This window comes from Leptidea sinapis, chromosome 17 (genome assembly GCF_905404315.1).
Source record: "Leptidea sinapis chromosome 17, ilLepSina1.1, whole genome shotgun sequence".
In the NCBI taxonomy this organism is placed as follows: Eukaryota; Metazoa; Arthropoda; class Insecta; order Lepidoptera; family Pieridae; genus Leptidea; species Leptidea sinapis.
In genome coordinates, this window is record NC_066281.1 from 5,704,330 (window position 1) to 5,717,262 (window position 12,933).

The 12,933-nt window shown below is 33.4% G+C and overlaps 2 protein-coding genes across 3 annotated transcripts in view; one reads left to right on the forward strand and one right to left on the reverse strand.

The window, feature by feature from the left end:
- Positions 1 to 1,741, forward strand: part of LOC126969208 (villin-like protein quail) — a 45,106-nt gene extending 43,365 nt beyond the window's left edge. For both annotated transcript variants that reach the window (XM_050814535.1, XM_050814534.1), the window contains exon 16: positions 1,186 to 1,741. In XM_050814535.1, the coding sequence (XP_050670492.1) occupies positions 1,186 to 1,299 (114 nt within the window). In that variant the 3' untranslated portion in view covers positions 1,300 to 1,741. The remainder of the gene's footprint in view (positions 1 to 1,185) is intronic.
- The window catches only part of LOC126969200 (rho-associated protein kinase 2), a 53,232-nt gene continuing 42,031 nt past the window's right edge, over positions 1,733 to 12,933 (reverse strand). Inside the window, exon 13 of the mRNA XM_050814518.1 lies at positions 1,733 to 8,780. Coding sequence (XP_050670475.1) covers positions 8,687 to 8,780 — 94 coding nt within the window. The 3' untranslated portion in view covers positions 1,733 to 8,686. The remainder of the gene's footprint in view (positions 8,781 to 12,933) is intronic.

Here is a 12,933-nt window from a genome sequence, read left to right on the forward strand (position 1 = left end):
CGAAGAGCTGCTTGACCTGATTCCTGCCGCCGAATTCCACCTTTGCACGGCACGCCACAAATTAGGATATCATCCCCACTATCTGGATATGTGGCATTTCTCTATAGTGCGGTTTTCAAGGAGCTTTCTTCCATGTACTACAAAGCTGTGGAATGAGCTCCCTTGTGCGGTGTTTCCGGGACGATACGACATGGGTACCTTCAAAAAAAAGTCGCGTACACGTTCCTTAAAGGCCGGCAACGCTCCTGTGATTCCTCTGGTGTTGCAAGAAAAAAAATTGCGCGGCGGTGATCACTCAACACCAGGTACGCTCCCTTGTCCTCCTTTTCCATAAAAAATCTAAGAATATGCATGGGGCAATGTTACTCAAAAGAATATGGTAGTAGATAAAATATTTACCGCCACCAAAAACTCCAATCTGTAACAAGGGCAGTGATCACCTCCCTACAGGTTGGGTAAGGTAATAAGATTCCATAAAGGAGAAAAATTACATTAATTAAAGCCATGTTATCAACTAAGCACTCCCGTATTGCTGAAGAGCTAGGAGGAGCATTGTTTGATATTTTGCTATTTTTTTTCTCGGAACTATACGATATTATCTCATCTTACGGGCAAAGTTGGCATTCCATTCTCTGCCTAGAATAAAAAAAAATCTTTATAATTTATTATTATAACAAGTTAGATTTTATTTATTTTACATTAGATAATAAACACTTACACTTTTAACAGATCAAGTCATTATCAGGTTCTTGATTTTCTCTTTTATTGATGAAAGAGTAAAATGTTCCTGGGATTCCGCCAGATCATAACTGATTATTATTTTCATTTTATATTCTAATTAAAATTTATTAATACCACTTGCAAGTTTTAAAATTTCATTCATCAAATAAGATAATTGAAAGTAAGTAATTGATGGTTAGATTATTAATTACCACATATCAATATGACATTGTTATTGAATAGTAATGAATATGGCTGTATATGCTCGAACCCTTTGCCTGGATGAATGGACGAAGAAAAAAACCGGCCATCTTGCCGTAACGGACTTCCGGTTCCGTTGCATTGTCGTTCAGTTACCTCGTAGTCGCGCTTTAAGTAGTTTTACTTCTAAAACATGACAGACAATAATAATATTGTAGAATAATAAATATATTGAGTGTTGAAATATTTTTATGTTCGTTTCAGCTCTACTTGACGTACGACGACTTCGTGTCGACCTTCAACATGTCTTACGATGAGTTCAAGACGTTGCCGAGTTGGAAACAAAAAGATTTAAAGAAAATTGTCGGCCTCTTTTAACTCTCAAAGTTTTGATATATTTTTTATTTTAATATTTGAAGGAAAAATGTCGAAATGTTTTAATCACACTTAGCATAGCTTAGCTTAGTAATTTATATTGATTTAACGCAATAAATGTATCCAGTATTATTTTTTCTATGTCAGTAACAATGTTTATTTATCAAAAAAAAAACTTAAATCTTTTGATGGCACAGCTTGGCGCTCTAATTATATTCAATATTGTTTCACTCCTTTCTTTAAAAAGAAGGTAAAAATTCAACTAAGTAGAAACATCTATACACCTATAATTAATATTCTTACACAAGTTTGGTCAATGTATATTATAAAATATAAATCAGCAATGATGTATTAATATATAATTAAGTGATAATCGCTGTCTGTTATATGAAATAGTGAATAAATTGTATTGTGATTATTAAAATAAAAGAGCATAATTTTAAAATGTTATTTAATTTTCACAAATGTAGCACTTATTAGCTAGGCATTAATCATAATATATCATAATTAAAAATTATCTTTACAATATACAAATTTCTTAAAAAACATCTATAAAATATTGGTTTTATGTCAGAATATAATATGTACAATATAACTATCAATAATACATAACATGATATGAACGTGGGCCGTTAGCTAAGGCACATGGTGTTAGTGTTATTGCGTTACATGCAGGTGTGACACGTGACCAACATTCTGTTCAAAACCATCTCGGGAGATTGACAACTAGCGAGGATATCAAAAAAATAATAGATTCTTCAACTTTGTTGACTAATTGAGCTATTATAACTATTCTATCAAAAAATCCAGCCAGTAACCAACAAACATAAATTAAATTCCCACAGCGCCGGTTAACAATCGTATCAGTTTCAAACAAAACGCTGTTCACAATCACAGTTGTCCTTTAGTCGCTTTCAAATATAATAATAATTATTATTAAATTACATATAACAATAACATCTAGCGACTGTTATTCCCAACATTAAAACTGCGTCCCAGTTTGACCCCGAGAGATCGTCATAAGAAATTAGCTGGTTAGGAACTTGTAATTTTAAGACGATAAATAAAAAATACGATAGTAGTCATCAATAAATAATAATAATTACATAATAATAGCATTTAACTGTTCAGTATTGATATATAAACGGCGACGGAATGGAAGTATTTCTGTAAACCACCACCATATTCTTTGATATTTAAAAATACTCCGCAAATGTCGCCATATTTGAATTTACTCATTAATAACAGCGACTAATCAATATTGATTTCGGCAACGGCAAAATATTTTCCAAAATTTCTTTGGCAACAATATGGAAAACTGCGTAACAAAAATATAATGGAATGATATAAGCGATAAAGCAGCTGCACTTACATTCATTTTAAAATGCATCTCAAAAATAAGCGTATACTACGATGATGATAGAATTTACACTCTTTAAGTACAACTAAATGAAACATGTTAGCGAATAAACGACTAAGCCCGATTTCACCATGAATTAGAACGCGATTAAAACACTTGAACTAAGCTTACGCCTGTAAACGAGTTTACAGATTCAATTATTATTTCACCAACACAAACTGAACGCAGCCTAAACGCGTTAAAATGCTGACCGCCGAATTTTGGGCTTTTATCATATTTGATCACGTTCAAGAGCTGTCACTTTCGTTATCGTAATAGAAACATTGTCATGTAACGATCTTGATTTTGTTCATACTTGTCGATGACAGCTTTGACAGGTATTTGATACATTCTTTATGTCATGTAAACTCAGTTTATGTCAGCACGCTTAAGATTTATTGATGAAATCGCTTTGTGTTCAACCGATACTAGCATTTGAACGCGTTTTTGTAAAACTGAGTTTTATTAAACTCAGTTTAAACTGTCATTGGTGAAATCGGGGCTAGTTGTCGCCGGGCCTAACGTAGAAACGGCCAACTGAAGCGAGAGAATCAACCTGCGTCAACAAACGAGTTGCAGTTATAACGTACTGCAGGAATGTTAACAATATGAAGAGCAACATAAAATGTATTTAAACGACAACTATTAACAATGGAGGCCTGCGTCGTGTAGCACCACCGATGTCCATTCTACTATTATTATCACAGCTGACGTTATGTCAGTACATTAGGCTATGCTGAGGCTGACTCACGTACTTTTAAAACTTGTATCGATTACCCGCGACTTATGACTGCATGGCCACATTATCTCTGGACCTCGCTGGAACGTAATGCCCCCTCCCGTTCCCCTTTCCCTTAATGTTCGTCCTGTTGCGTCAGTACGGCTTGCAGTTTCACTACCGTTACGTAAATGTCGTTATATTTTCATGCTATCACTGCTTTATTTTTGATGTTTTCATTGTAACGTTTTGACTTTTGTTGTTTCTGTAGTTTCTGTTGTTCTATGTCGCTATAATAGTTCTGTCAGAAATATAAATAATCTTTGTACTTTGAATTATAATAATAATAATGATAATCAGCATGACAATACACCGCCTTTACATCAAAACAATAATACTGAAAAATAAATCGTACATAATTTATTAATTATTGGTAATATTATCCTAGTGGTGCTTGTTTTGCACACCGTAACAAAGCGACGATGTGACGTCATCGACGTCAGGTCCGAAGATAATGTAACCGGGCAGTACATGATAATGACGCGCGGGCCAATTCAAACATTATCGTTTTAGGGGCAAATCTTTGCATTGTGTTGTAACTTCGCCCGAGTAGTAGGTCTTCTTCTCCGCACATAGTTCACAGCGATAGATCTATGGTATGATAACTAAAATGACTCAGCAAATAAGCTATACGCCGTGCGTAATCGATACAAGACTTTGCATGAATCGAATCTGTTGTGTTCAAGACGACGCCACTTAATTATATGTCTCAAATACTAATCAATTCCATATCAGTTTGTCATATATAATTCCTTTACAATACAAGTTTGTTAATCACGCGACGTTATAACATTTAAAACTCTAATGGCAGCCATCTTGAAAACCACAGACAAATGTCCTTACTACAGAGAAAAAAGAAGAAATATTGCGTGTCACAAAATATAATCAAATCCAGAGTGTACTTTAACAATTGATTTGTACTTCAATTATCACTACTAAAACTATTACACTGCGCATAAAACAAAAATGATGACACGATATAACTTACAATTTAAGATCACTCTTTCGATTGGTGTTACTTCACACAACCACGGGCAAGCCTATCGGTATACTTTGTATATGTATATATGTATTTATATAAATTTGTACATTCCACACGGTGACATTGTAAAAATATCCCCGAGAGCCAATTATGTTTGGCACCTTCTTGACAAGCTCTCTTTAAAACGTGAAAGGTTAACTCACAGACAATATAAACATTACACACACCTTCTACATAATAGTTTTTCAATTTCTTCTTCCCAACTTACATTAACCAGAAACGAATGTAATATTTAATTTATTTAAAATTATTTGTTATTTTTTAAAGTGATAAATAATAATAAGTAATCCTCACTTCCGGAAATAATTATACAAATTTAATTTGTAACAAAATTTATGAACAATGCGGGACTCAAACCTGCACCTCTCGGGGAACGCTCTTACCAACTGAGCCAACCGTTCGAGTAACGCATGGTTCGTAAATTTTGGTATATCTTGTTCAACTCTCGGGTTGTGGCTACAGCTACTACATCTACAGGATCTACTTTACAGTCGGACGGGATCCGAAAGGCGCGGGTTCGAGTCCCGCAACGTTCATAAACTTTCCTACAAACAAAATTTGTAAAATGTACAATTTTTTCATCCCAACTTACAATTACCAGAAACGAAAGCATAATATTATTATTATTAAAAATTGCAAATGATTAACTCATGTTTACGTTAATTTGTTTAGGAAGACATTGGGACTTTCAGCAACGATCGATCGATACACATTTGAGCAATGTATTTTATGGCACAAGTATTCGTTAGTTATGTATTCAAGAAACAATTAAAAATTTATTCATTTCAAAGTGTAGACGATTCAATTATCAAATCAGTGTCTGGACTTAAATCCTTGCTCAAACGAATAAAATTTGTAACATATTTAAGCAAATAATGAGTTTTGCTTAGCGTAAATAATTTTACATACTCAAATATCATAAACTGTCCATAATGCGTTCAGGAACCGCATATTATAACCACCATAATATTGACTGTCTTGTTAGAACTAATTACTTACCTGTAAAAATGTTATTATTGTCGATTTCAATATTATTATTTCATAGAAATTTCGAACATCTCTGAAAAACAAAATCTGAAATTTGATTTGAACTCTATTCTAATATCAGTCGAGATGAAATGAAAATGAAATGTCAATATGCTAACGAATTTGACAAATGTAATTGGCACGTAAGTATGATATCGGACGATATGATAATTGGGGTCGAATCTAGTTGTTCTCCGAATTAAAAAAGTATGATAGCTGCCAGAATGTTTTTCATTAGATACCGCCAGGTAGGTTATGGTCGTAATAAGCGGCTCATTAATGCATCAAGGAGGCTGTGATATATGGGTAGATAAAGTAGTTTATGTAACTGTATATAATTAGCATTAAAACACTCGTGTCAAATGCCCTTCATTATGTACAGTCACATATACTACTATTAAATTAACTGTTCCAGTAATACATCTGTAACTGCACTGCATATTTATAATTTTCTTTTGCAACATAATTAGCGATCACACCAGCCCTCATAAGCGACTAAACATTAACTGCAACATTTAAAATTGCAATCTAATTGTTCAAATTATAATTAATGCCATTCGTCCAATATATTAATTATCCTGAATCGGCGAGACACGTTTGACATTTCCCTGCTTTTGGCGTTTAAATAACTGTTGTAGGTAATACGCCCTACCCATTACAATGCAGTGCCGCTCAGAATTCTAGAAAGACCTCAAAAATTCTGAGCGGCACTACAACTGCGCTCATCACCCTGAAACATAAAATGTTAAGTCTTATTTGCCCAGTAATTTCACTAGCTTTTAGAGTTTGATGAGATAATTCTTTCGAGCATCTATCTAAGATGACACATAGATATATAATATACTAGACTATCTAACGCAAACTAACGCTCACATTAGCAAATTAATAAGTTTTCGCATTATCGGGCTGTCCGGACGTCTATAGGCTAGTTATATTGTAGACTAGCATTTTCTTTATTCGAAATAAAGAACACATTTAAATGAAGATTCAGGATGCTTGACTGATGCTAGACTCTAACTAATGTTTGGATCGCATACTGAAAGCGGTTAAATAATTATCAAAGTCACGTCTTGTAGTAATAATATAAATAAGTCTCCATTAAAATATTGTCATATTATGTCACATTATAAACCCAAGCTTCTACAAATTTAAAAGCGACATTCCGCACCAATAATAACAAAAACCGAATCTGTTAGAAATCCATAAAATAACCGCATGAATTATAATAATAATATCAACACCAATTATAATTCACAATCAGAATAAAGTGAATCCACGACAAAAAAAAACCTCTACGTAAACCCAAAAAGTGACTGAATTGTAAACAAGCAAAACTACACTCATTCGGTGGTGTATTTGCCATCACAGAAGTTAAAAAAAATCAACATGCTAAAGATATACAAACATTTCTTTATATAACATCATGTTTCATAGTAACTTCAGTTTATTTATTGTCTTTTATGTCTACGATAATTTACAGAGAAAAAGTGACACTACAACCTTAATGTTTCGTTCATTACAGCTGCGACCTGTGTCTGTCTGTCCAGTGAACTCTCAATAATAAATATTTAATCAACTACAAAAGCACAAACGAAGAAACGTAACATCAACGATCATAATAAATTGATTACAAAACACAACGCTTTATTATCGATCACGAATCATTATACAGGGTGTTATCGGTAAGTGTGTCCAGGCGATAATTCCGTAACTATTACAGATATCAAAAAACTTTTAATTGATATCGAAAGAACGTTAGCTAATCTTTAAAATGACATCAATAACTTTTTAAAAATCAAACGAGAAGTATGCAATATTTTAATATTAAGCACTCCTTCAATGAAATCAACGTCACTTCGAACATATGCATTAAATACAAAATTTTGTACTACTTAATAAATATTTCTTCAATATATTAATTACTTTGTTAGGCTAATAAACGGAGTCTTAATATAAGTACTAAGCTAAAATAACATTTTAAAATAAGGAAACTAAAATGATTCTACTAGTGTCATACTAAATGTATGAAAGTGTTTAATATCAAAATATTGGATAATTCTCGTTTAATTTTTAAAAAGTTATTAATGTCATTTTACTGATAAGGTAACGTACTTTTGATATCAGTTTAGAGTTTTTTGATATCTGTAATAGTTACGTAATGATCGCCTGGCAACACTTAACGAGTACATCCTGTATAAACAATTCGCTAGTTTATAAAACGTTCAGATCTACACTTATGAGCTAAATTTCGACAATAAAAACGTAACTAATGATATAAGTACGAGAACAAACATATTTTATATAACAGCTGACGTATAATTTGGAAAACAATTTGGACATATCGTTATGTTGATAAAAACAAGACTAGGGACTGTTTATGTACAAAATTATATTAGAAAATAAACTATATATATTCCTACGCAGCAGATTGTATATATATATAACTATTCTATTGATGTGGGGTTATTATAATGCACCAGGTTTCGTATTAGTCAGCGACAGTCTAACAGAAGCCCTCTTACCATACTTTAGACATCATAACTTGAACACGAGTATGGCAAGAGTTGACTCAAATATTCTGACGATTTGTATTTTGAATAAATCTTGAAAAAAAAAACTTTCATTTTATTAATAAATACGCATAGTCAGTTTCAACAAAAGCCGAATGAATACAATAAACAACAAGAGTCACAATCACACTCTAAAATTGTCTGAAGAAAAACTACGCCTCTATTACGCAGAGTTTTCGTTCAGTTGTGTTTCGACCGCGCTTTGAATACAACGCCACGCAATGACAAAGTGTTCAAATAACAGCTTTAAAAGGATGAAGTGTCGTATTGCACGTTAGTGCCCCTTTAAATTAACAAAATTGTGTAGCAATTTGACATTTTTAATCATTTTGCTAAATAATTATATTTGAATTGCTTAAACAAAATGATGACGAGTCTAGTTGTTTATTGTACGTCAACGAACAAGATATATAAAATATAATTTAAGTTTTCCGTCTACCCTCATTTCAACTTTCCTAAATTACGTCATAGTCTTAGTTTGAATTTGTTCATGATAAATTTAGAGTGAGTTTGCCATAAAATTCGATACTGTTACAGTTGTAATATAAATTGACGGTAGTGACGTACTTGTGTCGCTACTGTCTTGGTAGCGAGGCGTTGGCAGGCAATGTAGAGCTGCGGTGTGACGCGTTCATGTACGCTATCTTCAGGTTCGATCGCATCGAGTCTCTGAAACAATACATATCACATTCAACAGATACTGACTCAACTCGAAAAAAAATGCTTTACCAACTAAGAAATACAGCTTGCGTACTACACTGAAACACAAAATTTTTTGTGTAAAATAGATTTTATAATCACTTATTAACGTCGAAAACTTTCAGCTATTTAACTCCAAACACCCCATGGGTTGTTTTTTTCCATAAAATATCAAAAAAAGCGAGTAAGGTGTACGCGCTCTTTTTAATGGTATCCATGTCTTATTGTCCCGGCAATACCGCACAGGGAAGCTCATTACACAGCTTTGTGGAGTGTATGTGGAATTCGGAGGCAGGAATCAAGTGAAACAGCTCTTCCGAACACTCCCCGTGATAAATGCGGTAGAAGACACCCAATGAAGCGACGCACGTCTCTACGCAAAGCCAAGTGATTCAGCCATCGTTGTATGTTGGAGGTGTCCATCATATCATTGATATGCAGAAGAAACAGTGTAGGAGATAGCACACAGCCTTGGGGAACTCCAGCGTTCACAGGCTTCGGGTTCGAGCAATAACCATCGACAACGACATGTATGCTTTCCCCAGTGAGGAAACTGGAGGTCCACTATCTAACTTAAACAGCAATTAATACAAGCGCAAATTAAAATTTGAAGTTATATAAATTATTATAATTTAATATATTTATAACAAGACATTATTATTAGTAAAATAAATAAAAATAAAATAGTCTTTATTATTACTAGTGACTTAATTTTTCTTAGAAATAAAACTTAGATTAGCTTAACTAGTAATTTGTCTCTCGACAAAGGCCTCTTCTAAGGACTTCCACTGTATTCGGTTTCGAGGTACTCTCATCCAGTCCTTTTAAAATCGTCCTCCCACCTTCTAATCTGTCTACCTTTCATTCGTTTCCCTTCTCTTGGATATCATTCTGTAACGGTTTTTGTCCATTTCTTTTTATTTTCCCTCAGAATGTGTCCAGTCCATTTCCACTTTTGATTGTGTGCGTTTTTGAATTTTGTCTAACGCTTAATGTTTTCTAACTTTACTTTCTCGTCTTCTAACTCCAATTACGCTCCTTTCTATGGAGTTTTGGAACTTTTTCTGAGTGATGGTCTGTTGGAGCCGAAGTTTTACATCCATATAAGAGACATGGGAGTATACCCGTGTTATAGACTTTTCTTTTTATTCCTTTAGATATTTCGGGGTTTTTCATGATTTCACTCAAAGACCAGTATCTTTTCCATGTATTACATATGCGTCTATTTCTTTCTTCATGTTATTTTCAGGGGTTATTAACTGTCCTCGCCTTAACTGTCCCAACTACTAGCGAACCACTTGTGCTGGATGAGTTGGTCATGATTTTCGTTATGGATGCATTTATTTGCAAGCCGGCTCTATCAATTTTGGTTGCAAGTTGTTGCAACATTTACTCTAGGTGGTTTTCGCTCTCCGAAAATAGAATAATGTCATCTGCAAATCGTAAATGGTTAAATTTTTCGACGTTTATAATTAGGCCAAAACGTTCCCACTCTAGGTTCCTCAAAATCATCTCTAGGACTGCTGTGAAGAGCTTAGGAGAAATAGGAACGCCTTGACGGGCACCTCTCTCGATTCAGAACTCTTCTCCAGCTGTCTCCAGTTTGACCTGTGCAGTACTGTTCTAATATACACTTTGGAGAAGACGAATGTACTTGTTATTTACTCCCTGTTTTCGCAGTGCATCCCAAATGTAATCATGTTCCAGAGAATCAAACGCTTTATTGAAATCGATAAATCCTATGAAATATATTATGTTATACTCATTATATTTTTGTAAAACCTGTCTTTACCTTACACGTAGTATATGATCTGCAGTTGAAAAATTACTCCGGAAGCCTGCTTGTCCTTTAGGTTTATTTTCTTCTAAAATTACATACATTAGGCTTATCGGACGGTACTTCCCAATATCTTCGTTGTCTCCTTTTTTATACAACAAAATTATTGTAGATATCATCCAATCGGCCGGTATCATTTCAGTTTCCATTATATTGTTAAAAATATCTGTCAGGTGTGGTGTAATAACTGGTGATATGGTTTTAAGGAGCTCATTAGTAATTTCATCTGGCCCAGGAGCTTTTTCTAACTTCTGGGTTTTAATAGCATTTGTTACTTCTTTGTGAAGAATGCTAGGCACTGGTTCTGTGATTGTAAAGTCTTCTAAGGAACGATCACGTTTTGCATTTTGGTTGCTGCTATAAAGTTTCCGGTAGTAATCCGTAGCGATCCTTTGAATATCGGGTCTCTTGCTAGTAAGATTTCCGTTCATTTTTTTTAAACTTGACATCCAATCCTTTTTATTATTCAGTTCTTTAAAAGCCTTCTTTACTCCACCATTATTTTCAAGATATTTTGTTAAGGTTGTTTCTCTTCTCACCTTTCTATCTTTTCGTATGCTCTCATCAATCTGTTTGATCAACTCAGTTATTTTTATCTTATTGTCTTTCTTGTTTACTAATAAGGTTTTCCTTTCACCAAACAATTCTTTTGTTTTATCCGCAATTACTGTCCTTTTTTCTTTATTTGTTTTTTAAAGTTTCAGTTTTAATTAATTTTACCAAATGATCATATTTATCTTCTGTATTAATGCCTTGAGCTAATAGATTATTTAAAATTTTAAGAAGGTTATGGCGTTACCCGTGCATATTAAGCTTGTTTCTCCTTTCTGGTATCTTCTTTTCTTTCTTATATATGTGCAAGATATAGCACCTCTACCACCCATCACGTGTTCTCATATTGTATATTGCTCTCCTAAATGTCTCTGTCCAATTTGTCCATTAAAGTCTCCCATTAAAATAATATTCTTATGTAAAGTTTCTAAGACATCTTATGTATCTTTATAAAATATATCAATCTTTGTGACATCATCTTTTCTGCATGACTCGGTTGGTGAATAGGCCTGTATTATGGTCTTTATCTTTATCATTATGTAGTGATAATTTTATATTTAAGATAGCAATTCGCTACGTAACACCTTTTATTTATTCTATGCTTCTTGCAAGTTTCTTTTTAACTAAAAATCCTACTCCATGCAATCCTGCAGTTTCTCCTTTATGATGTAAATATAGTCACCATAATCTTTTCACCTAATCTTCTAATTTCGCTTAAACCTATGATGTCCCTTTTCAAATATTTTGTTACTTCTTCTAATTCTATAAGGTTTTCTGGCGTTCTTAGGGATCTTACATTTAATGTTGCAATAAACAGGTTGTTTCTTGTTTTATTTTTTGTCTCTGTGAACTTACTTGTCTTTAGAGGGTCTCGGTCTTTTTCCCCCACGAGGACCAGTCGGCTTGGGGGAAGATTTTGTTTTTTTAATGTACTTTCTGTTTGTGTGTCTATTTCCATTATCTGATTTCCGGTAGGTAGTTGCTATTAGTTATCTGATGATTTGATCTTCGGAAGAGAGTAACATCTACCCTTCATCATGCTATCTAGGACATTCGAGCATTTTGTTGAAACGGATTGTTGTTTTCCAGGCTCAGTCTTTGGCCAAGTAGATGCCTCCCGTTTTCTTTTATCCATACTTGAAATATTTTCTTTTACGATAAGTTAATCGTATTTTAAATATGCTATGTTTCCTTTGTCCCTTTCTTGTTTTAGTCTTGGCTGTAGTTCCTTTCTCTTTTGCAACACTTCTTTTGAATAAACCTTCACTATATATATTTCCTTAAACTTCTTCTTATTTTTCATTATTTAGGTTTTCTTTCATTCACTTACTAATGACAGAAGAGTTGGTCTTGGTTTGCCATTTTTTGTATTTTTTCTATGCGGTAGGCATTATTTATGTCGCTCTGAATGGTCGACTTCAATTTTTTGACGAGCTCATAGGTGAAAATTTCTTTTTCTTTTGGGCCAAATACTACAAAATTTTTCTTTTTGTATCCTTATTTCAAATGCTCAATTTCGTCCTCTAATTTTTCTATATTTATTTTCTTCTATTAGTGGTTTCAATTTTTCGTCCAAGGTGAACATCATTTTATTCGTTATAGTGGGTTGAATTTTCATTTTATTTTTTAATTAATCAAAAAGTTGTTGAAATTGTTCGTCCATATACAGCGACGTTAAAAATTCAAACGCTTTTATTTTTCCTTAGCGTAGACTGAACACTCCCTCTATGATCG